Genomic DNA, 25282 nt, shown 5'->3' with positions numbered 1-25282 from the left:
TTGTCATTTTTGTGCAAAAAGTCTCGTTCCAAAGAAACACAAAATTCTGCAATTAGTAAATAATGGTTTTAATCAATGTGAGCACAGATTACCATACTTCTAAATGGGAGTAAAAGAAAAAGAACATCGTTATTTAGTCACCCACCCAAAAAAAAATATTTTAAGAAATGTTAGGGCGATGTTAAGCATTATCCTCCATTGTTTTCTTTTTTAACTCAACATTCCCCTTTTGTCCTTCACTTCAGAAGTTCAAAACCTCAGCTTGGTTTCCACGTTCACAGCGGGGCTATTCTGCCCTCTAGTGGCGGGATGAGAAATCAGTTGAAGATGACCATATTTGTTCTTCACTAAAACAGATTGGAATAACCAAAATGAATTAAATAATAAATGTGCACCATTATTTCCCCTACATACGTTCTTATTTAATGAACAATGACAAAAATACACATTTCTTCTTGAATTTCCTTCTCCTGACCAGACAAATTGGATCCCTACGGTATATAAACATAATCTCAAATATACAAACCGATAAGACCGGCTACACACACGTACACTATTTACATCCACAGTCACTCTGATGCAATGGGAGCCAACGTCGCTACTAAAAACCTTTCGGCCGTTGGAAAAAACCCCTGAAAACAATCACAAAACAAAAGAGTGTGTCTTTGGCTGAGAGAAGGTCCTCTTGTCGTCTTAAACACACCGCGGTCCTTGTGTGTCCCGTCTGTGTGTGTGTTGTTGTTCCCCCCGGATTGTCACTACTGGTCACAGTGGTTAACCGACCCCCCCCCCCCCCCTGTTAACTCCACCCCTCACCAGCGCCCCCGGAGAAACGGAGGGCCCCCGAACCCTGGGGGCCCTCCGTTCCGAAAGGGCCCCCCTCGGTCGGGCCCCATGGGGTGCCCACGGGGGGGGAAGGGGGGCCCCCGAGGGGGGAACGGCATGTGCATGTGGTAGCGGTCCGGCGGGTACATCATCTGCGGGGGCACGTGGCCCATGTTGGGCCCCGGGAGGAAGGGGGGCATGTGGGGGTTGCCCATGCCCGGCGGGGGGCTGTGCATGTGGGGGGGCATGCCCGGCCTGTGGCCCGGGGGCACGGACATGGACTGGGGCCCCGGGGAGCCCAGCCGGCTGTCGGCCCCGGAGTCGGGGGACATGGCGTCGGACGGTTTGGCGTCGCTGGACGAGTCGTCGGAGGGCTTCCCTCTCCGAGCGGCGGGCGGCGAGAAACCTGCAGGGCGAGGATCACAGAGGGTCTCACTGAGGAGCGCATCGACGCGTTTAACCACCGGGTCTAAAGTGAGCCATACAAGGCATGGAGCCAGGATTGAAAAGAACGCATTAAAGACATTCAAATCAAATGATGTGTTAGAAATGCATGATGGTTTAACGGAAAGCAAAGTTGAAATTAAAAAGGTTTTTAACCTTTATTTAGAATTAATGAGTGTTGGTTTATTGCAGCTATGTGTTGCATAAAGCTGAACCCTGCTGTTCCATGTTTGCATTAAAGACATTCAAATCAAATACATACATGGGGAGCCAATGCAGGGATTTGAGAATTGGTTCAATGTGTTCCAATTAGTTGTTCATTCTTAGATAGATTCTCTTAGACATAAGAGAATATATACTTTATCAATATCAATCATAGATAGATCCCACCACAGAGCATGGGATAAACTCTCTCTGTGTGTGTGTGTGTGTGTGTGTGTGTGTGTGTGTGTGTGTGTGTGTGTGTGTGTGTGTGTGTGTGTGTGTGTGTGTGTGTGTGTGTGTGTGTGTGTGTGTGTGTTGAGCATAGTGGATCATCGTTACCTTCTTGTAGCTTAGAGGGGTCGAACCTCGAGGAGAGGTAGGGGGGGGCCCCACCTGGAGACAGCATGCCGGCAGGGAACCCAGGTGGGCCCCCCATGGCTGTTGCGTGTTGCTGGGCTAGGAGTGGGACCTGGGAGACAGAGAGAGACAGAGGGTGCCACGTTCAAATATTACACTCAATTCATGTTGTCATCATTTGCCCACTCGCTTGCTGGAGGTCCACGATCAGAAGCTCCTGTTCAGTGATCAATGTGATGGTACCGCAGCATTTCCTTAAACACAGATAATATACGGTAATACATCAGTGGTTTTCAAACTGTGGCTCACAAACCATGAGTGGGCCACAGCACATTTTAAATGCTCATCGTCCAACTTTATTTTTTAACATGTCAATGACAATATTTTGCTTATTTCACGTAACAAAACCACTTTGTGGGACCTGGGCCTAAAGTACTTCAATAGGTGGGTCACAGCATAAACATGTTTGGCAACCCCTGACAGAAATACCACACGTTCTCTTTGAATGGGAACTCATTTGTACGATAGCCATGAATGTTTGTTAAAATCGGAGTGGAATTCTGTGTGCTGATGAGACCAAGGACGACGTTGGGCTCTTAGGAAGTGCAGTGCTGTGGAGAGGTTCATCCCAATCCCAGCTCAAAGGTAATGCATCTGATCCCCCAACGTCCGCAGTCTACCTGTAGGCATACATGAGGGACCCCGGCCCCTTCCTGCTCTGCTGACATGTCGTTGATTTCACTGTGTGGCTTTGGGCGAGCGGCTTTGATGAAAGGATCCGATTTAAACATGCTCCACCACTTCAAAGATTCCTTTTTCACTTTGTTTTTGGGACCCACACACAGAACATTGTCTGACTGACCTAGAGCACAGACACTGAGAGCAGCAGTAGGAAGGCTCTAGAAAGGAAGAGAATAGACAGCAACAGGTTCTAAGGTTGATTTCCTAAGTAGAACCAGCTTGACTTGAGTGAGACCTGATCCAACCTTAACCCCCTCCTCTCCTGCCCCAGTTTGTCTCACAGCCTCCCGGCTCATGCCTGGAGCAACATGATTGATCCATCCTTTATTCTGAAGGCTATGACCCTCTCCACACCGCTAGATAAACACATGGGGATGTATCGCTGTGTGTGTGTGTGTGTGTGTGTGGATTCCAGAATGAATATTGCAACTTTATAGTATCAATAATACTGTTATATTGTACTCCGAGGGGGAGGTACAGGGAATATATGTAATAATCAACATGCATCTTATGCATGTAAAACTAAATAAATGTCTGTAAACACAAATCTTCTGAGAATTTACAGAGAACATAGTTTGATTACATATTTCCCATATCCCGTGTGATCCATAACACCACACTGCTGGTCCTGGGTCAGCACATCATCCAGTAGATATACCAATGGTTCTGGTACAGGAAAGGACCACTAGTCGTCAGGCTGTTCATCTCCAAGCTGCAGGGTACCGGGTTTGAAGCCTTATGTCCACAGCCTAACCCGTGGGCATCCTCGAGCAAGATACCCCTTAACCCCTACCCGTTCCTTAATAACATGTAGCTGACCTCACTGCAAGGCTCTTTGGATAAAAACGAAAATAGTACAATTGTAGGTACAGAGGCTAAATCATTGCTGTGTGTGTGAGCACATGCACAAACACACGGAAACACAAAGGCAAATAACATGCACACTATAGCTGCCAGAGCCTTGGACATTTCTCAACAAGCTGGACGGCGAAGATTGTAACGAAATTGTTCGTAGCAGTGGATCGTTGCCATAAATTGACCAAGAGATTTGGTGAAACATCACCATCTCTTCCAGGTGTGGAGCACAAAATCCCAATTGAGATGTGGAGATGACTTCTTGATTCAGATTTTGCTTTCTCGGTGCATCATCACATATCAAATGATCAGATGTATGACCGCTCTACATATAAAAAACTGGACATGTAAAAATATCCTTACTGTATGCCTACATACACAGGTGCTCATAGAAGAGTACACATCATTCAGTTAAGATTTGATCTCCCATAGGGCGGATTATATTGGGGGGGCCCCATGCCCCTAAAGATTTAACGCTGAGCAGTTGAAAAGAAAAAGAGGGTACGATTTTGTGGTCGAACCACATTTTCCACAGCCTCCAAAATCCATCCATCCAAATCGTGAACTGTATGTACTTTGGGTAAAATACTCTGATAAATCAGATAGTACAAAATATAAATATATATTTAAATATATAAAAAGTCAAATATATTTGCTTCTTTCAAAAAATCTGTTAATCAAGCAAATTAATATATACATTTGCTGATCACATCCGTCGGATTTCAAAATGAAACATTGCAGGAGAAACCTGAGTGTCTATTGCTAATTCCCCTGCTGCCTATCCCATAACACGCCACTGACATTTTCATGGTATGGTTGAACAGTAGAATACCTGGTTCTTAAAACTATCTCCACTTCATCATTGATCTTCAGACATGTTGCTCCGAGATGACTACTGTTTCACTTTGTGTGCATACGTCTAAAATGAAGTGTTCAATTTGAAGTCTTAAGGCCGATGCATGGACAGAATGTGTCCATCATTATGAGGGAACCAAATACAGTCCCATGCAGTAAATAGGAATATTATAATAAGTACAACATTTAGGATAGGCAATTAGTCAAATAAAATGAAATATGTTGTATGAATGTAAAACAAAGCCTTTACAAGTAGCCAACATTAGTATGGATATTACTTTGGCAGTGCATGCATAAATACACTTGTTAGATGGATGCATCAAGTTTGAATTGTTTTTTTAAATATAACAAAAACAAATATCCGCAGAGAAACAGTATAGCAGTACATATTACAAAGTAATAGTACACAATCTCTAATATATTGGGCTATAACTTTTTCATATCAACGTCTTACATTTAGTTTTTACAATTAACACATATTGTTAATATCTACTTATGAAATAATCTAATCTCAGATCAAAATATTACTTAAAATCAACTTGTTTTACATAGACATTCGAAATGCTTGATTATCATTCCATCAGGTAACCTCCAACAGAATAGATAAAACATGCGTTTATATAACCCACTGTAGATCCGGGTATAATCATCAAGTACATCTATCTCAGGTGAGACCAGGGTTTTTCAACGGTCTCCAATAGCTCTTCCTTCAACAACCCTTAATTTATCTACAACTCTTTGGCTGAAAACACAATAAATTAAAATAAGATTGAATTACTTCTTACAGTTGTGTAGTCAGTTGAACACACATCAGTCAGAAGATAATGTTTGTTGAGTGTTTTTAATGTGAGGGAGCTCTCAACAAGCATGAAATCTGCCTTCTTAACCGTTTACGAAATAGTGAGGATCAGACTTTGCTAACCCTTTCAAATAAATAGTTGCGCAATAAAAAAACTCTTTAAATTAAGGAAATCCAAAACAAATGGCAACAAGTCTCACTGTAGCCCATTTATTTTCTTTGTAAGTGTTTTGAGTGTCAGTGGGATACACTGCCTATAAAATCAGATTAAGTTAGGTTTGATAATTACTAGGTCATTTATTTAGTGAATGCATATTTCTCAAGCCAAGCAGTGGCCTCTTGATCTAAGTTGTGGAGGGAGATTAGTCCTAGAGATAAGGTCTTAGATTAGATTACTATTAAAGACCAGTACCTATTTGCTATTATCAGAGCCGTGTCTCTATTATATAGGAAGTGTCCAGTATCTCCATCAGGCAGAAACTGACCAGCAGCATCTAGAAACTAGAAACTGACCTTACCCTGGCGTGTTGTTCCCTCGGGAGATGAAGCGGGACCCTTGTGGCTCCGGGACCTCCACACGCCCTAATGATGAGGGGTCCGCAGTGAATCCCCCCTGAGTGCTGGCCACCATCTTACACATCCACACGATATAGCAAGCAAGTTTGCCCGGATGGCATTGGAAACGTTAGGCAGGTTTCCCTTCTGTCCTACCAACCGCATGTGAGATTGGAGCAGCGCTTTATAAATAGTGTTCAGGCACATCCGGATGTGTTTAGTCTCTCCAGAGCAAGGTGGAAAGCGAGACATCATCTTGTTTAATCCAGTCATTACCTTTCATGTCTTTGTGTACATTCCTTGTTATTGTCCAGGAGGAGGGGGATATTTCCATGAATACTCACCTGCTGTTAGAGGGTCAACAGAAAGACACTTGCTCTCCATCACTATAGCAGGTGTTTAGGAGATTCTTACAGTGACGTTCGAAAATAGGTGGGCATTCAAGTGCGAGTAGGGATTTCATGCCTTGCTCAGTGCCCTGGTATTGCCCAGATATTCCTCAGAACCCAGAACCCTTGAGTATGGAGTCGCCACGAGAATATCAAAGTAAAGAAGAAAAAACATATTTCTGTTTGTTGTACAAACATCTGAAGAAAACTGAAAATGACAGGAAAAAGTTGCTTTCTAGCAAGCACTGATAACTTAAGGCTGGTCCTGCATTCCTTCTGAGTGTGGATTCTAAATCCTATTGAGGCTCAACAGGAAGGGTTTCCTATTGGTTCAGTGACCTAGGACCTGGAATTCCATCAAATGAAGGAATACTTGTATTACTCTAACATAGGTCATTTATTGAACAGCTATCTAAATCCCCCGAATAAACACACTCACACACACACACACACACACACACACACACACACACACACACACACACACACACACACACACACAATGAAGCAGCCCATCATTCACTAGAAGGATAAAACAGTAATAGTCTCAACTCAAAGTTCAGCTTACACCTTGTTTCAAGGAATACTACCCAAGATTACAATGTTTCTGAACCTTTAAAGTTTAGAAGTCCTAAAATAATGTTGAGAATGTTTGGTTCGTTGTTGAAAGAAGTAGCCAATGCTACAGAGAAATACTTAAAGAGTGACTACATGAGAAGTTATTTGTGAGTTTGCTGCCACCTAAAGGTAAAAAAGAGGAAACCAATGGAAGTGGCTTCATTATTAAATAAAAAATAGAAGATTTATATCAAGCATTACTTTGTCATATAATACTTTAGGCATAAATAAAAAAAGTTTAAATAAAAAGTATATTTGAACATCTTTGGAGTGTATTCCTAGTATTATGGTCAGCAAGTCATCTCGTTGTTCTGGGCTCCTACAGACAAATTTTGGACCAAACAGGACGAGTCCAGGGGAGTCGCAGCATCTCAGTTATCAGAGGCGTGCATTACAGTCAAGAACCCCATGCATCTGCTTGGTGCAATAAACAAAGAGTGGAGGCCCCTTCTGGCTGATAGATTTAACTTGGAACACGACTACAAATACTGTGTGGTAAGATATGCTATTTAAATACCTTAGGTCAGACTCCTAAATGTAATAGAAAGTTATATTTGTACGTCATGCAAATCATGTTTCGCTTTTTTTTAATAAATTGTAATTGCTTTCTGAGAGTATTGTCACTCACCGTCGGAAGCAAAGGTAAACAATGAATTCCCATGAACACAGATCAGGATCCATTGGGGTTCAGTTTGACTCCTCCCAGTGACCGCCTGTCCTTACATAGTGACGTGCCTCATTCAGGAAGGCAGGAAGACAGGCAGTTTGCAGGCAGACCAGGCCATCTCACCCACGTTGACGCGCTGATCCACACCCCAAGTTATACCTTCTAGAATTTTAAACATAAAATGTCTTAGTGACAGATTGCAGAAGCACACAATCTAATTTAAGTCCAACCGGATGACGGAAAATAAATGAAGGAAGAGATGGTAGGAGGCTATTATTGATTGTATGCAGCACTGTATGCCTGAATACTTTACATAGTGTTAACCCATTGGTCAGCTCATCCTTGACCTGGTCAAACTCGAATCCCTGATTAAGGACAGAGGACTTTCTATTCAGAATCTGCTTAGGAGCTACTCAACTTCAGACACTGTCTACAAAATCAAACTGTTTAACTGTAAAACTTGTGTTTTTAAGCCATTAAGGAAAAAAAGAGTAGCGCGAGGAATGCAGTCAATGCATTTCCAGTGTAAAGAGTCTAAAATTCAGTGTTGCTTTGGTTAACAGGGTCTGCTCAATACATAATTAACCAATGCATTTATTGATTCATTATGGATAAAGAATAATAAATAGCCCATCTCAGCTACTTGGTCATGTTACTTCATATTTTAATGTTAAAACATGGGATGGCAGCATCATCAGCTGCAATTTCCTCGGTACATGGCCTCTACCACACACTGCCTTAGGAAAGCACGGAAATCATGAAGGATTTCTGCCACCCAGACTATGGACCGTTTACACCGCTGCCGTCTGGTGGACCTTACCGGAGTATTCAAGCCCAGAGGACGGACTTTTAATAAGGCTCCTCAACCAGCACTTGAATTGATCATTGTTGCTTACATGGACAAATTCTACACACGCTCCACTTGTACATTCCTATCTAATGAACATATTCATCAACAAACATTCACTTTAAAATGTTATAATAGTGAACATCTTTATTTATTCTTTATTCATTCTCCCCCCATTTGGCAATAACCAATAACCATGATACATAAGCCATATTCCCAATGTTTACATTCTGTGGAGTTGTGGCTCGTGTTTTATTCATAAAATTTATATTTTTGCTAGACTTGCGATATCTTTGCCATTTTGGCCCTTATTTGTGACTATTCACAATTTGCTATCTTCTCGCTAATGCCTTCAACGTATTAGTTATTTGCCATGTCAAAAGGAATTCCACTGCTCAAAATGACCCTGTGAAGAACACTGACTTTATTGATTCATTATTTAGTTCAGATATCACGAGCAGAAGATACTTACGAGTATCTTGGTGTACAATATCTAGATTTACTGAAACAAACCAAGAAAGGCGGTAATGCACTCAAAGGAGGGAAAGAAAAGATAGAAAGGAAAATCTAACAAATATGCCCTTCATTTATTTGTCCACATAATGAAGGTTCTCTTTTGTAAAGGCTTCTCTTTTTCAACTGTCAACATTTCCAAAGTGCCTTTGTAATTCTGTAAATTTTATGCCAAGAATAAAGTCTTGTCATTAATAGCGTTATGGAAATGTACACTGAAATCAATTCAAGGAATCACAGAAATTGGCTGTTTTGTTGTCAATGTGATTAGCGATCGCCCCGTGGGCCGCACACATGAAGGCTTATAACAGTATAAGTTGGTAAATACCATTTCCACCAAATGTCCATCTTTATATTATTTTAAAGTGTATTTGCTGATACATCTGATGGACGTTTCAGGAGTTTATGGACAGGAGGGAAAGACAAGAAAGTAGGTTGAAAGAGGGAATGGTATTGTGCCTTCATATATGGATGAGGCACAGGAATGCACGTCAGAATTAAATCTGGGTCGCTACGAGGTGTATAGCCTATATGGTTAGAACTTTAGTTGGTTGAGCCACCTCAAATATTTTTACTCTATGAGAAACAAATATCAGTTTTGGAAAAGAAAACATACATCTGTGATAAAGGCAATGTGCCTGCCCCAATGATATTGATTGAGTCTTACTTTAGTTTTTTTTTTTTTCAGTATCACCGAAAACAGGGCCCACTGAGTCTATGAACCAAGCCAAAACACATCTTCATTGTTCAGCTTCAGTTGATGGGAGAACAACCAGAAGAAGTCTTTATAGCCGAGGAACGAAACACTGTGGCATAAATGCAGGCCAAAGTGAAACATGTCAAATAAAGACAAACTTGTTCCTCAATTTGGGTGGTTTTCATTCAGACAACCAGCAGACAGTATTATCATGTAAAATCCCAGAATTGGCATTCCTCGTCCAAATAATTCTACATACACGCAGAAGCATAGCTATCGGGCTTACCTGGTCTCCACCTCACTGACTCCTCTTCCAAATGCGAGTCCCTCCAGCTCATTGGTCAGGACACTCACAAGTCAAGGTAAGCAATCAACCTCCTTTCCATCCAAGAGTGCACAAGGTCATGGTGTGTTCTCAAGTGAGCCTTTTGCACTCGATATTCTACTAGTTTCTGGGAGAATATTTTTTTTTTTGTTGGTCAGCCTAAATGATATGCTGTTCAGTCCCAACTCAATGGTAACTTCTGTTGGGTTAAGGTTTTTCATGTCCATCGAAAGTAGTCTGTCAACTCAGTTATGCCTTTTCTTAGAGCTTAGCAGTTACTGTGTAGTAGATGTCTTGTAAATCAGAGTGTCATTTTTAGTCTCATTTTTGTAGGATGACACAACTTGATTCATGTAGCACAGCATTTAGCTTCCATCATCTCTTTAAGCTAAAGGGTATTTAACTGATCTAATTTGTTTGCGTATGTTTCTAGACTTAAATTTGTTTTTGAAAGGACTTATTCTTGAAACACTACTTTCTGAGCGGTTGAGATCCTAACTGCTGGCCAACTGTTTTATTGTGCATCTGATGAATTTTAGAGGAGGCTTGAGTCACAACTCCAGTGTGTTTCCACAATAGATTATTTCAGCGATGACACGTAAATAAAATATAAAATCATGAATGAAGAAACAAGAAAAACAAATAACTGAATGTGGTTTGCATTGGTAAGGCCGGTGACAGGAGATCCTCAACAAAAACAAGGAATTTATAAAAGATACAAGTCTACATTCAACGTGTCTAGGATTCTGTTGGAAGTTCACCTTGCAATCACAACAATGTGCCATTCATTGGCATGTATTCAGCCATTAGACTGGGTTTTTGCTATTTTATCTAGTTTCTTATTGGTTAATAGTTTAGATTTGGAATGTAAGCCTTCATTCATTTTGAAGAAGAACTCCACAAGACAAATTCAATCTTGCCCGTACAGGTCGTTACAAGTGTGCAAAGAAAAATAAGAAATGTCGATAAAGGAAAATACCATGTCCCCTTTTCAGAGTCAGTCAACGTCCAAGGTGGTAGAAGTCTGCGCACAAAAATATTGTGCAGACAAACCCCTGTTCACTACAACTCCCCAGCCACGCCGACCCGAATGCTACTGAGAAACAAACAGGATTCATCTCCACAGCAAGCACCATCAAGAATGAGTTCTTTAATCACCACTTTATTAGAACAGTTAGGAGTGCACAGGGCAACGTTAACCATGGCATCCTGTGTGTGTGCGTTTGTGTGTATGTGTGTGTGTATGTTTCTGCCTGTGTGCAAGTATAGTGGAAAGAAAGCAATCATCAACAGAAGTTATGGAGCTATTTAGCGGAGGAGAACAAAAACATTGTGCCACAGTGGATTAAAGCACAACATTTAGTACATATAGTGATTATGTATCCACCAATCACAATAATCACAACACATGGTGACTAAGTATCCACCAATCACAACCTTCAGTACAGATGGTGATTATGTATCCACCAATCAGATTGTAGCACACATAAAGATGAGGCGATGGAGATAGCTCATCAGTCAGGAAAATACCTGAATATATCCCATATCATTAACAAAAACATTGACTGTAAAGAACTAATACTGCCATTTGCGGAGGGATATTTAGCATTCATAAATGCACTCCTCAAACTGGCACATGCACTCCGAAACAAGAAGCAAAATAATCTGCTTTTGTTAATACAAATAAATAAATTAAATGATTTCACCTACCACTGTTTTCATCCATGTCCCACTCTGAACTAAACTTCAAAATCCTAGTTTGTTGAATTTTCAATACTTGTTAAGTCCAGAAAAGACTAACAATCTAATTTAAAGCAGTCAATGAAAATGGGTGGAGAACCGAAATTCTCAATAGTAGTTATTTTGCCCACTGTGTCACAATGTAGAACATTTTTGAGTAGAAGCTCGGCTGATGGATGCGTGTCCCAGACATTCCACCATCAACCACTCTCTCTTATAATGCACATTTCCTCTTGATTAGGTCTAAAAATCGTTTTAACTAAAAAGATATATCTTACAAACAAGACAGTTGGATTAAAAGACGAAAAAATATACTACCTAGAAACTTTAACAGGTGTGCAGTGTCTGAACATGTATATAAACATGCTAGTGTACTTAATGGCTTCAGACCCCAGAGTGTGTATTGTGAGATGGATGAGTCCCAGCCGTGAGTAAGGAGGAGACAAAGCAGTGTTAGTATTACCTGGAGTGGAGCCCCGCCGGTCCCCGCTACCTGCTCTGCCTCTGGCCCTCCGTTCAGCGCCGCTGGCTTCAGGTCCTGGACCACATCCCCCCAGTCTGCAGGACACAACACACAGCAGGGGTCAACAATAAAACAAAAACAACAGCCTCCATGTCAATGTAGCACATCCTTTCTTCGGCCTAGTGACTTTATTTTTAGGTCTTATATTTTGGGTTCTAAACTTCGTCCTTCCTCTTGTGCATCTACTTCCCCAAACATGGTTTTAAATCAGCCAACATTGCCCTGCATAATCAATTTCCCAGCAAACATGTATTAAAGCCCATTGGTAGTGGTAGCGTGTGCCTAGGAATGCAATGTGTTTAGGACCTTTATGATAACTTCTAAAACTTTTTAATTATTTAGCTTTTATTAAAAATCTATCTTGACATTTCCATAGTGGGGGGGCCCACGGTCTGGAAACAGGGTTCAGATGGATTTAATTCATTTCTCATGTATTTTTTATTTTTATTCCAATTTATTCCAAAGCATAAAATATATTTTATATGTCACGTATTATCGATTGACAATAGAGATTGGCCAGGCCAACAAGAATTAAAAAGCCATAACGCTAGAGAGGTTAAGGATGAAGCAGAAATCAGCTTACCTGGGTTGATGGAGTCCATGTCCAGCATTCCCCCCTCTCTGAAGCTCTCCAGCTCGTCCACCTTCACCTTGTTCCAGGGGATGTAGGTCACCCCCCGCTCCACGTCCCAGAACTTCTTATGGGTCGACTTGATCCCTTTATTCAGCGCCCAGGCGATCTTTGAGAGAGGAGGAGCATGGTGGTTGGATTAGCGTGGCTGGCAGGAACACACTATGAGGTTGTTGTCATTTTTACCAAGTCCTAATAGCAAGCTAGGCTAGCTCATTATATTATGCTAGCTCCTTTTATCAGGCTAGGTTAGGTGCTGAAGATGGTTAGTAAAGTAACCAATAGCAGTAGGGCTGGGTAAAAATATTGATTCATCAATGCACTGGAATTTAGTTGTTCTCGATTCAATTTCGATTCAGAATTTCTGAAATAGATTATTTCCATAAAAAAAAGAAAAAAAGAGGAAAAAATAAGCATACTCAGACATTGTAATCTAGAAGCGAGTATTCCTAAATGTACATGCCCTTTTACGTTTGTCCATGTTATGATTATTACTTTCATGCTGCAAGTTTAGCTCAGGAACAATACAATGGTGTATTCACTTTCTGCTAGTTAAAGCACAATGAAATGGTTAATTCATTTTGAAATGGTTAATTCTAAATAATATTTAGGTATTTTTGTCATCTGTACGTATTATTGAATCGATATCGAAGCATTTGGATCAATGTCGCATCAAAATCGAATCGAATGAAGACCTGAAGAATCGAATTGAAAGGTACCTGGCAATACCCAGCCGTAAATAGCAGGCTAGGCTGGGTCCTGAAGAAGTCCAGTAAAGGTACCGCAGGCTAGATCCTTCTAGGAGGCTAAACTAGGTCCTTACAGAAGACTAAGCTAGCTCCATCCACCGGCAGTACATACAGCAGGTTGGGTTAACGTACCTTAATGGGCTTCTGGTTGACCTTGAAGAGGCCGCTGCTGAGCTTGTGCAGGGCGGTGTTGGCGTCCTGACGGTGGACCATCACGATGTAGGCACAGCCCCTCGGTGGTATCATCTGTTGGAGAGGAACCACGACGTGGAGATTACTTTGTAAGCTAGCCGGCATAATCTACTAGGGCGTTCACGACTGCTGCATTTTAGGAGCCTGACTTGGAAGCGGTCAGTTCATTTTTGATTACCAAAGGTGAGTTATCAACAGGCGCTGACCCTAATCGCCTCTGGAAGCAATGATTGAGTAGCCTGCCACAATGCATAGTTCAGACTGTGGATTTGATAGTTTACTTTTCTGTGAAACCCCTACAGTCTGCTAGCTACAGCACTGAAATTGGGATGCATCTGCTGAAACTGTTAGCATCACAATCAATAATACAAAAGAGGTAAAAACTGTAAAATACACAAATACATATATCTATACAATATGAGCAGTAGTAATTGTAGTGAAAGTACATGTCAAATATACTTTGCAGGAGGAACATTTTACCTAAGTAGGGGTTAAATAGCATCAAATTGGGTACTCGACACCTAGAAAAAACAACTCTTATTCTGACATTCTAACAATGCAAACATTTGAGGGCACATTTAATTCCAGTTTTAGTCTGCCATCAAACATATTGCCTCTAATATTTATGTTGTATATCATTGACACCAAACAAAGCGGTCCAGACTTACGTTGACAGAGTCGATCTGGCCAAACTCCTCCAGCAGGGACATGACATCAGACTGCTGCGTCCGTTTGTCCAGCTGTCCCACCCACAATGTGGTGCTGCAAACTAGAGGCACAAAAAGAACAACCACCAATTAGAGGACAGGGTAAAAGTTTGTCAAAGGACCAATGCGTGTCATTCACATAACTTATATCCAACTGCTTTTATTTGTTAAGAGTTTAAGAGTATGTAGTAGTCTGAAAAGAGTTCCCAATCTAAACTAATGAATATATGGCACCAGGTACCACAGACTGGGGCTCTTCTTTAAAAGAGTTTCTTCAGCTGTGTGTTGAGCGTACCGCTGAGAGTCTGGCCCTTGATGTTGGGCAGGCCTTTCTGTCTGCGCTCTCTGTCTCGCTCCCTCTCCGTTCGGTCCTCAGAGCAGGACCGAGACTTCCAGCGTTTGTCTCTGGACTGCGAGCCGGACGGCCGGTTACGAGACCTCCTTGTCCGGGATGTGGACCTCGACCTCCTCCTCCTGGGAGACCTGGGTCAGAAGAGCTCACCAGTCAACAACTGTACCAAGGGTCTCAACAACAACTGACCCGTCAACATGTACAGAACATGTACGAGGTCTCAACAACTGAGCCATCCCATCTGTACAAGGTCAAAAATACAACATCCGTGCAGTTCAACAACTCATCTGTCAACATCTGTATCGACATACATCATAGATACAGGGCCAAAACAACTGACACATCAACAGCTATACAGGGCCAAAACAACTGACCCGTCAACAGGCGTACAGAGCAAAGCATTAATAGCTAAATACAGTAGGTCTGGATTGTCCCCCCCATTTTAAAAAGGATTTGACACAATGAAATATAACAGATTAAACCACTTCCACTGATGTCCTGTGAAATTAATTAACTTTAAGAAAAAAATAATAATACGACAACTACCGGTTATGGGATTTTAGCACTTTTTGGAGTCATTTGGCAGAATTCAGTAACTATAGGGGAGTTACTTGATCTCACTATCATAGTATATCTGATCATACATAATATTTGCTTACAAAGCTGCCAATTAAACAGCTGTTTTAAATAAGATTTGAGAGTTGTAAAGAGCAGAGAAAGATATTTAGAAAACAAAACGGCAAATATGGCCCTCCTCTCTGCTCCCTCCCTCAACATGTGTTGCATTTCATGCACCTATGATTGACAGCTATAATGATTCCCTTAACCAATCACACTCTTCTGACCTGATTGGTCAGAAGAGTGTGGTCTAAACAAAATTGTCTCATACAAAGGCTAGCGCAGAGTAAGCCAGAGCAGATATTCTCACAGAGCAACCAAATAACAAACAGCCGACAGATGGCTATTGCATTTCTAAAAATATACACCAAATTGTCGCTCTTAAATCGTAACCTACCTCACCCTTTACAACCACCACACCTTTTACTGATAGCAAAACACACAATGCATTGTCTAGTCCATCTGAAGAACCCAGTCTTGTGATAACACATAGCTAATATTCTAATGCTAATCAAACTCACACATAGCACTATATAGGGCTGCAAGGCCCACGTCAAGCAGATTCCACTTAGTCCTTGTATACATCCACACAAGTACACCTCGTTCCTTTCTCTCCATTTCCATAAACTACAACATAAAGAATAAATTCTCTGCTACTCTGAGCTTCTGAATCTTCAGCGGAATGTGAAAAAAAATGCAAATCATAAAATACTAGTACCAATTATATGTGTAACCCATGCAAGGATAAAAATATTTTTGATGAATACACTATGGAGGACCTGTTTCAGCAAAAGCTTAACTTAATGGATTATCTTAAGGGTCCGTGTATTGAGGGTCTGCAACGGTCTAGCGTTTGACCAAAGCGTTGTTCCTGATCCTATCTCCAATACATTGGTAGCCGGGTAATGCACCATGACAATGTTTGCCAACCACTATAATCCAAATCAGGAAGAATAAGCATTGGAATAAAATTGATTTTCCAACTCTGCCAAGCGCAATTTCTCCGCAGATCTCCTCGCACAACCACTGTTCAATCAAAACATGCACCCATTTTGTTATCTGGAGCAAGAGTCGGCGTGGTCACAGAGTCTCCGTATAGGGCCATGCGGACTATCACGGATGACATTTACGCCACATGGACCAAAGCAGACACGGGAAATATGAATCTGGCGTTGGGGGAGGCCACTCAGAGTTTTAAACACTGTAGTAACATACGATACGCCCGATAAAAAGACAATGTAAACAACTTTTTTTTTTTTTTTAAAAATAGAGACAACAGGGATAGAGCATACTACCCACTGTTTATTAACCCACACAGACACAAAGCAAGGCTTACTTCCACCCGAGTATGCAAATCAGGGCCACCGAAATCCCAAATAAGGGGAAAATGAGCTACATAGCCATGACGTCTTTCATGATAGAAAGTTAATCCTGCAGTGTGTCGCGGTGTTCACCAATAATATCCTGATGATATAACTGCTGGTTTAGCCACAGAGAGCAACCACACAACAAACATAAACAGGACAATACCAACGCAAGAGCATGAACAAGTATAACTAGATTAAGAAAGCGGGAACATTACAAGAATGTGATTGGATAATTCATAATTGGATTGCCGAAATAATAATACCTGCTGCTAACATTCAAAGAGCATCAGAACCCAACAGTGTCCATTCCAACAGGCTGGTTGGAATGAACTGCCTTCCCCTTGCTCAGCCTCAGTAAAGCAATCACAAAAAAGACTGTTTTAGTTGAAGTTAAGGGGAAAATAACTGCTTTACACAAAATTAGATTCCAAGATAAAGATCACACCAATAATGAACGTTCGGTTCATTGGAATACATTTCATCCTTCCAATCATTGATTTCATATAAATTCTCTGTCGCTTCTTTTTACAAGCTGCTGTAAACCGTGTACACACAATCACATACACACCATATGGTCTAACAATCAGACACAAAAGAGTAGCACAACAGCTAATACATTGACAGCGTAGAGTAGAACAAGGCAGAGCACTAGATGTTGAAGAAGTACTTCTAAAATGTTGCTTCTGCTGTGTTCTTTTTGGAAAAGGTCACCCGAGTCAGGATCGCTTTAACTCACTTTAATTTGGTAAAGGTTTGGATTAGTCAGTATGAAGCAAAAGGAGGGAAATTGTAAAGGCACGCGTGGAGATTAGGGCTGGCCCGAATGCCATTTTTCAGGCTTCGAATACTCGTTGGTTTTTTCCGAGCGAATATTAGAATACTCGTTCCAGAAAAATGTGGCGATTTTTTTTCCCCAATGAGAGCGAACTTCGTCTGAGCAAAAAAAATAAATAAAATAAAATAAAAAAAATTATAATAATAATTCATGTGCACGCAGAGACTATGGCGGCCGAAATTAGACTATGGCGGGGCGCCATAGTCTCGTCAATGTGTGGGAAACACTGTCTTATGTGTCCATATTATATCCATTATATTGACCGGGTATTCCCAATACGCTCACGCTCTGCAGCAAGCCAGTCACAGTTGATTGGCGCGGCGCTGTACAGCGAACGTAAACAAACAACTAAGCTAAGGTTAGCATTTAACTAAGCATTTATTTTCCTCCCGAGATCCCGCTAATGTTGTTATAAAGTAAAGGGAAACAAGATACCTATTCTTCCTCCACCTCTCTCGCTTCTCTGCTTGGTGTCGCTTATAGTTTGCCACCTTCGCTCTGGTAACGTCTGGTAACGTTGTTTCACGTACGTGAAACAACGAAGCTCCGAATACAGATTTACGCTTCGAATACTAATTTTCCGAACGAGTATTTGAATATTTGAATAATTCGGGCCAGCCCTAGTGGAGATACACTTAGTAGGGCATTCTGAAGGATGCGTTACCTGGAGCGTTCTGGCCCCCTGGGCTATGTGTTGTGACTGATCTACTGTGCAGGCGTGGACTCAGTTATGTGCTCTGATTGGCTAAGCATGGTGCTGAACTCCTGCCTCCACGATACCCGTATGTGTCTTTATGCTGTCCCTTGCGGCTATGTGTTGGCATTGCAACTTGGTTGGTGGCTATGCGCGGGAATTACACTTGTTTTTGTGGCCTTGAGCATCTGGGTCTCTCGAACATCTTGACGGCTCGTATCTCTAGAATTGACAAATGATGAACGGCCTCCTGTATGAGCAGGACGCCTCCGTAAGCTCAGGATCCCTCCTTAGCGCGAGAAAGAAGCCTATTTAATTGGCACGGTCATATGTGGCCCGTTGGTATGAATGTGTGAATGATGTTACACTTCCTAGTTTTACTTGAGCTATATTTGGACACTGATACAGCCATCCATAATTCAAAGTCGCACACCCCTCAACAGACCTACCATTATCAAGACAGAAAAATTGGTTTCAACTCTTGACTCTGTCCAAGGAGCCACACTCGTGGGGGCAACTTTCAGGTCTATTTAGCACTGTAGGGCAACGTGTTGGGAATATGTTGCATTAGAGAAACACACAGGAATATAAAATATTCACTATGGCATTCCAGAGATTTGACGGCATGGCATTGCCGTTAAAAATAATAATATTTATTATTTATTAGCGTTTACCCCAGAATGTGCTGAGGGGGCCAGGAGCTGCCTTTGCGCTGTATACATGCTTACACGCCATCGTTTTATCTAGGCCAGACCAAATGGATTTCCGCACACACATCCCATAATATTCCCGTCCTACCTGGAGCCAGATCGTGACCTCCTCCCGAAGCCCTTCTGTCTGCCTTCTCTCCGGGACGAGGTGTCCTCTCTGGAGCCCCCCTGTGGAGGACACGAGGTGGAACAACAACCAGTCAACACAACTCAAGAACATGATACCTCCACCGGTATTGTGGAAGATAACATTCAGAATCTCTTTCAAATCGTATTTTAAGTATAACCTCTATTAAAAAGATATTTGAACATGGTTGCTGATTGCGTCCTTGCATCTCCATCCATTATTGGACACGTGGGGAGCAGAATGTATGCGTCGAGCTACATTCCGTTGCCTGCACTCATCCGACTAACGAGGTACTGGTTGAGGTGTTTACCCGTGCGTGTGAGTCGTTCATGGGAGGATAACAGTCTTGCATCATGGCGCTATGATCCAGACCGCCGTGCTGAAAGAAAATTGGCCGTCATCACCATAACATCAACGACTACACAAAAGGGTCGCCGCGGTATACGGCATTACCGGTGTTGAGGCCAACACCGATTACTCAGTGTTGCACACCGGCAACACAGAGGTGTTTTTTTTTTTTTTTTTCAGTAATAAATAACAAATTCAGTAAAAATGATTAATATAATTATAATTAAGAAAAAATAAAATGTGTAGATTAGGCCACAGTTCTGCTCTGTGCGGAAGAGAATTGGCGTGCTTCCTTACAAGACCGGTAACCATAGCAACGCCGGTAAATAAACCAATCCCTACGTGAGCTCCCCGCGCTACGGCCATCCAGGGGCGCACAGAGCTTTTGGCCGTGATATTATGATAAAATTATATTATGCTATTATGTATAGAACGTTATAAGACGCCGAGAAATGGCGCGCTGCCAGCCGCTGTCACCGAGTGTGAGAGGAGAGTCGACGGAGAAGATGGCGGTTGACCTAGTTTCAAAGTTAATAGCGTTTATACCGGTGTTGACACGAGCGTATTACTCGGTGTGAAAATGTCCACACCGCGGCAACCCTACTACACAACCATCCACGGCACAACTAGTGCACCACAATCTCCAGAACATCAACTACAACACATCCAGCATAAGCTAAAGCCTTTGTTAAAGCACCAGTTCATTTAGAATACAATAAAGCAGTATTCCCACTAACCCTTGAAGGCCATTAGTCAAACCTACAGGATATTTTTTCCTCCTACACATTCCCTTGCAAAGAACACACTAGTAGTCAAGGATGCTATCTGTATCCTACATGAGATAAGCCTTCACTCTGCGCTAGATTAAATACCTCGTGATCATTCATTCCTCCCATCCTCTGTGGATGGAAGCTGGACTCCACGTTGGTCGCCTGACCAGGAAACTGGCTGAATGAGTTCCCAGGAGGCCTTCTGTGAAGGATACATACATTTAGGGCTGCTCGATTATGGGAAAAATCATAATCACGATTATTCTGGTCAATATTGAAATCACGATTATTTTTGAGTTTGAAACGGTTATTTATTCAGTACGTCTCTCCGGATTTTTGTTTTTGGAACTGAGAGCTTTGAAATGTTGCCTTAAAGAAATACACAAAATGGTCAAAAAGAAAACGTTCCATTCTAAAATGATAAACAGATATGTATCCAGCTGTTCTGCCCTTTCTATAAAACATTAAAAAACAAACAAAACGGTTGTTAGTTTTGTAATCGTTTGACGCTAAAATCGTAATCGCGATCAAAATTGTATTAATCGCCCAGCCCTAGCAGACACCACCCATACAGGACTACACCAGCCCCTAGTCTCCCCCGGGCATGAACATCACTTACAGAGAATGACTCTCCTTATTCCTCCCGTCCTCCGGCTCGTCGTCGTAATCAAACCTATCGAGAAGTTTCTGAGGAAACAGAAAATCACAAGATCAACTCATTGAAGACCTTTAGATTCCCCTAACATTGGATATTATCACCCAAGCAACCGATAAGTCAGTAGTATGGTTCCTTTTTAGAGCAATGCAGACATGTTCTACAATTCATCTCATGCACTGCATTATACAAGTTGCTTACGCCATTGCCCGTCCCCAGATGTGGTTCGGTATCCACACATGAAATACAACATTTTCCTTATGAAAATAAAGGATCAAAATAAATAACATCGATATATTTTTAAATAGGTCCCATGACAGACCACCAGGTGCGAGTATGATTAGCCTTACAAGTCGCTTTGAAAATCTGGCTCTTATGACATCACAGGTGGGCGTGTCCACCTGCCGTGTCCACATCCTGTGCTGGATAGATCAGTCTACCGGCCTACCCATTGGACAGTAGCAAACGTTTCTCATCTATCCGTCACACATCTGGGTGGACACGCCCACTTGTGATTTCAGAGCCAAATTTTCAAACCGGTTTAAAAGGCTTATCACACTCACACCTGGTGGTATGTCATGGGACCTTTAGGTTGAACAACAAGGCTTGAGAACAATTCAATTTCATATGTGCTAACAAAAGTGTCAATCAAAAGCGTCGGAGAGGGGGTACCTTGGCCAAGCTGCTCTTCTGTTCGTTGAAGGCGCCGTAGGGGTTGGGCTGCGATGCGGGCGCATGGTGCTGGGATGAGGGCGAGTGCAGCTGTTCTGGGACCGTGGTGTTGGACATCATGGCCGCCTGTGTGTTCTCCCCCTGCTGGAGGTTCTGGAGCATCTTCTGAAGCTGGCAAACAAAAGACATCGTGTTTCAAATCACAACGGAGAGACCTAGTTCCAGGTAAGTTAGTTATTTCAAGGTAGAATGCCCAATGGAGATTTTTAGGGAACGCATTTGATTTAGTGATCAGCAAAAGACAGGATAGAAGTAATGAGGGAGATCACCCGACTATGCGCATGGGAGGAGCCAAACTATGCATGGGTTAGAGACACTCAAGCTAGGGCTGGGCGATGAATCAAATTTCGATCTCGATTTCAGCGTCAAACGATCACAAAACTAATATAATCGATTTTTCGAATTATTAATATTATAATTTTTTTTTAATGTTTTATAGAACTGCTGGATACATATCTGTACATTTATTTTATTCATTTATTTTCATTTTGACCATTTTGTATACTTTTTTAAGGCGAAATTTCAAAGTTCTCAGTTACAAAGTGTGAGACGTGCTGAATAAATACGTGATGTTTTCAAACTCAAAAACAATCGTTTGAATAATCGGGATTTCAATATTGACCGAAATAATCGTGATTACGATTTTTTCCATAATCGAGCAGCCCTACTCCAAGCTGAAAGGCTCTGGACTCGGAAGGAATCATTTTAAGGAATAAGTCTAGCGTCCATCTGCCGGCCTGGCTACATCAAAGTGGTGAAGAACCCGGCTTACCTCCTGTCCCCCGGAGGTCTGGAAGAGATGGGCCACAGCGGCCAGGGCATGGGAGTTGGGCAGCTGGGAGACAGCGGCTACGGCTGGGGAGCCGGAGACCGGAGGCTGGGGCTCTGGCTGGAAGACGGTTGGACCTGCTGGATCACCAAAGGTTTTAGATTGGCCCTGTTCTTGCATCCACACTTTTTCATACGTGTGCAATGTGTGGAGAATAGAAGAAAGGGGGCTTAGGCCTAAAAAAAAAAATTCTGTTCGGTTACGGTTTCCGACCAACCCTGTCAATTTATGTGCGACCCAAATTATTTTATGAGCTGCTGTAAAAAAAATGAAAAAAAAAGAAAGAAAATGAAAGAGAAAAAAAAAGTCCTACCTATCATTCGCTCCCGCTGGAAAAAAATAAATAAATTCCCTACCTACCCATGACCTCAACTGACAACCAACAGGAACCAAACTTTTTTTTTTTTTTTAGGCCTTAGCAATTATTGAAAGATGTTAAATAAGATGTATGAATTCAGGAGGCAGGATACCAAAAAGGTACTAGTGTTCATAGCAATGTCCAGACAGGCTGGACGGGATCATTGGTTCAGTGTTTGGTAACCGAAGGAAAGCCACATAAACCCATAGAGCAAATGGCGTGCCTAGAAGGACAGTTCTTGCTTACCGCCTGAATGAGCTGGATGAGTTGAATGAGCTGGTGCTAGAGAGCCATGGGCCATGTCCAACAAGGGCTGGATGATGTCCATGTCAAACACTCCATTCTTCTGCCACAGGTTCAGCACACGCAGTATCTTACACTAAGAGAGGATGTGAAACCACGCGAGTCAAGAGTCGTCCAAACCACATTATTGACGAGCACATTATGAGCAGTTTTCTCTTTGGCTAGAACATTGTTCCTAATGCTCTGAACAAAATCATTCATTTTATGAATCAAACTATTAGTTAAATTGAGTGACTAGGACCAGATAAAATATACACATAAACTAGAACCATCAAATAAGACACAAATATTATCACTACTAGATAAAACTGTATAAAACGACTTTACCTCTGCTGGCAACAGAAATCTATATTAACTAGAATGGGCTGTGCTGCATGGGTTTGGAGCAACTCCTTTAACAAACAACTCATACACAGACAGCTTTCGTACCTTATCATCTTCAGAGCAGAGGTAGAGATTATTGAAGGTATCTGTGAAGTTCTTCAGGAATCTTGGTGCAAACACATCCTTCTCCACCCCAAACTGATGGCGCGACTGTCGGATAATGGAGTCCACCACGTACAAACCGGGGACTTTCAGATCTGGCTTGCACTGAGACCGAAAACCACAAATTAACCATTGGCATAAAACAATACAAAATCCACAAGATCCAAGTTAATAATAAATTGAGATGAACGAGGCCCGATCCCAAAGAATACATACCTTTTTGATGAACTTCTCAACTATCTGGACAACGTGTTTGTAAAGCTACGAAAAGAAATGGAAATAAATAAACAAATAAAACCTTATAATTTGGCAATAACAACAGGTTAGGTGGCCAACAATAACTAAACAATGGATCTAGGTGAATTAATTTAGAAAAAAATAACAATTTCTTCGAAAAAAGATAATAGAAAATAATATAGAACCAAATGGTACCGTATCACACGATATTCAATAGAAAAGCTAGCCAATAACTACATCTCTAGTAAACCAGCCCTGCCAGCTAGGAGGTGGACAAAGTTTGTTGTATTACCTTAATTGCTTTGATTGCTGACTTTGTGACTGACATCATCTTGGCGCGGGATATCGGAGGCTTCATCTCAATCATGGAGAATAACTAAGAGATCATGGAAAGTATGTAAATGTCTTCAGTTGCTTTGGGTAAGAGGGCTGAGCAAGTTAAAACGCTGTAATTGTGCTATTTGCCAATGTCGCTGCCTCATTAGTGTGAAGAGACTACAACACATGACAATGTAGATCCCATGTTGGGCTCAGAGCTGTAATGTTTGTGCCCGATGGTGGCTGTTGAAGCCCATCGGTCCTAGGCAATTTGAATAATGCAAATTTCAGGAAAAATATAGTCTAATCTAGGATCACATTTTCCACACAGCAATATCTTAATTGACCATTTTACAAACACATGTTAATTTGTCTAAATATCAAAACTAAAGGGTAAAGATCATCCACTGAGTAATGCAAGTTCATGGAATCCAACTTTTTGATGGATAATGACAGACAGCCCGTTCCAATTAAGGAATATGCACTAGTTCAATATGGCAAATGCTTCCTGTATTGTTGACAGAAATAGTATGTATACTAGGTGGATACTATTTATAGACTTGTATCACTAGCGAAACTGACACACATACAAACCAACTCTTCAGAGGCTTACCATACTGTAAATACGACCATCCCAGCCATAACATTTCACAGTTCAGTGTTTAACGTTAGGATCTTAAGGGATAAGGCCTTGCCATTTTGGGGGGAATAACTATTCCAGAGACACATTCACTACCATGAGATGCACCATGCACCTCTTTAGGATATCTTAAGCAATGTCTAATGATATGTATTTGCACTATCTTGTATCTTTATAAATCATGTTATGACCAACAACGCATATCGCCGAACATAACTCGTGCGTTAGCATTTTAGCGCGGCTAGGCCAAATACCACCAGGCTAGCGCTACACCCGGAGGTTCATCTCTATTCCAATGCAAATTAAAAAGATCCTAATCTAAAAAGGATAAACAACTGCGATTCATCCTCTGATATACATACCGTATATCGATTCAAACACCACCATTTTTGATAAGTATATTAGCTTGATACAGCTAACCAGAGACTCCATTATCCGTTTTATTTATTACAAACTTAAAGTTTACCTCCATGTTGAAAGCGTTCACCGCATCCATCGCTGTTCTTGTTTCTTTTTATATTAAAAAAACCCGTGAGTGGAACGATGTGATAGATTAATTGATTGCTATCCTCCCGCTGTCATCATAATAATGTCAACCAGCTAGGCTAGCGTAGCTACATGCTAACATGTCATCAAATCGGATGAAGTTGCGTAAGTTTGCGTCAACGGG

General features: G+C 41.6%; 1 protein-coding gene across 2 annotated transcripts; it reads right to left on the bottom strand.

The window, feature by feature from the left end:
- Positions 1 to 52: 52 nt before the first annotated feature.
- On the bottom strand, positions 53 to 25272 carry LOC115560776 (SR-related and CTD-associated factor 4). Of its 2 annotated transcripts, none has more exons than XM_030380314.1 (18): positions 25079 to 25272; positions 23947 to 24030; positions 23634 to 23678; positions 23361 to 23522; positions 22875 to 23007; positions 22214 to 22350; positions 21382 to 21552; positions 20674 to 20741; positions 20157 to 20256; positions 19247 to 19315; positions 18898 to 18977; positions 14529 to 14716; positions 14195 to 14295; positions 13467 to 13580; positions 12538 to 12694; positions 11895 to 11989; positions 1813 to 1942; positions 53 to 1231 (listed from the first exon to the last, which is right to left on the bottom strand). In XM_030380314.1, exons 1-18 carry the CDS (start codon positions 25106 to 25108, stop codon positions 813 to 815), a joined length of 2283 nt encoding a protein of 760 aa, XP_030236174.1. In that variant the 5' UTR covers positions 25109 to 25272; the 3' UTR covers positions 53 to 812. The 2 variants fall into 2 exon arrangements, with proteins under 2 accessions (XP_030236174.1, XP_030236175.1); XM_030380315.1 differs by having other exon boundaries at positions 22214 to 22347.
- Between the last annotated feature and the right edge of the window lie 10 nt (positions 25273 to 25282).

The sequence above is a fragment of the Gadus morhua genome, chromosome 16, assembly GCF_902167405.1.
Source record: "Gadus morhua chromosome 16, gadMor3.0, whole genome shotgun sequence".
NCBI classification, from domain to species: domain Eukaryota; kingdom Metazoa; phylum Chordata; class Actinopteri; order Gadiformes; family Gadidae; genus Gadus; species Gadus morhua.
Note: the sequence above shows the minus strand (reverse complement) of the source record. Positions and strands in the feature narration are given on the sequence as shown.

Coding starts and splice junctions, on each gene's coding strand:
- LOC115560776 (XM_030380314.1), bottom strand. CDS start 25,108: ATGGATGCGGTGAACGCTTTCAACATGGAG. Junction 24,031..25,078: donor TGAACGCTTTCAACATGGAG/GTAAACTTTAAG, acceptor ATGATCTCTTAG/TTATTCTCCATGATTGAGAT. Junction 23,523..23,633: donor TTGAGAAGTTCATCAAAAAG/GTATGTATTCTT, acceptor TTTCGGTCTCAG/TGCAAGCCAGATCTGAAAGT.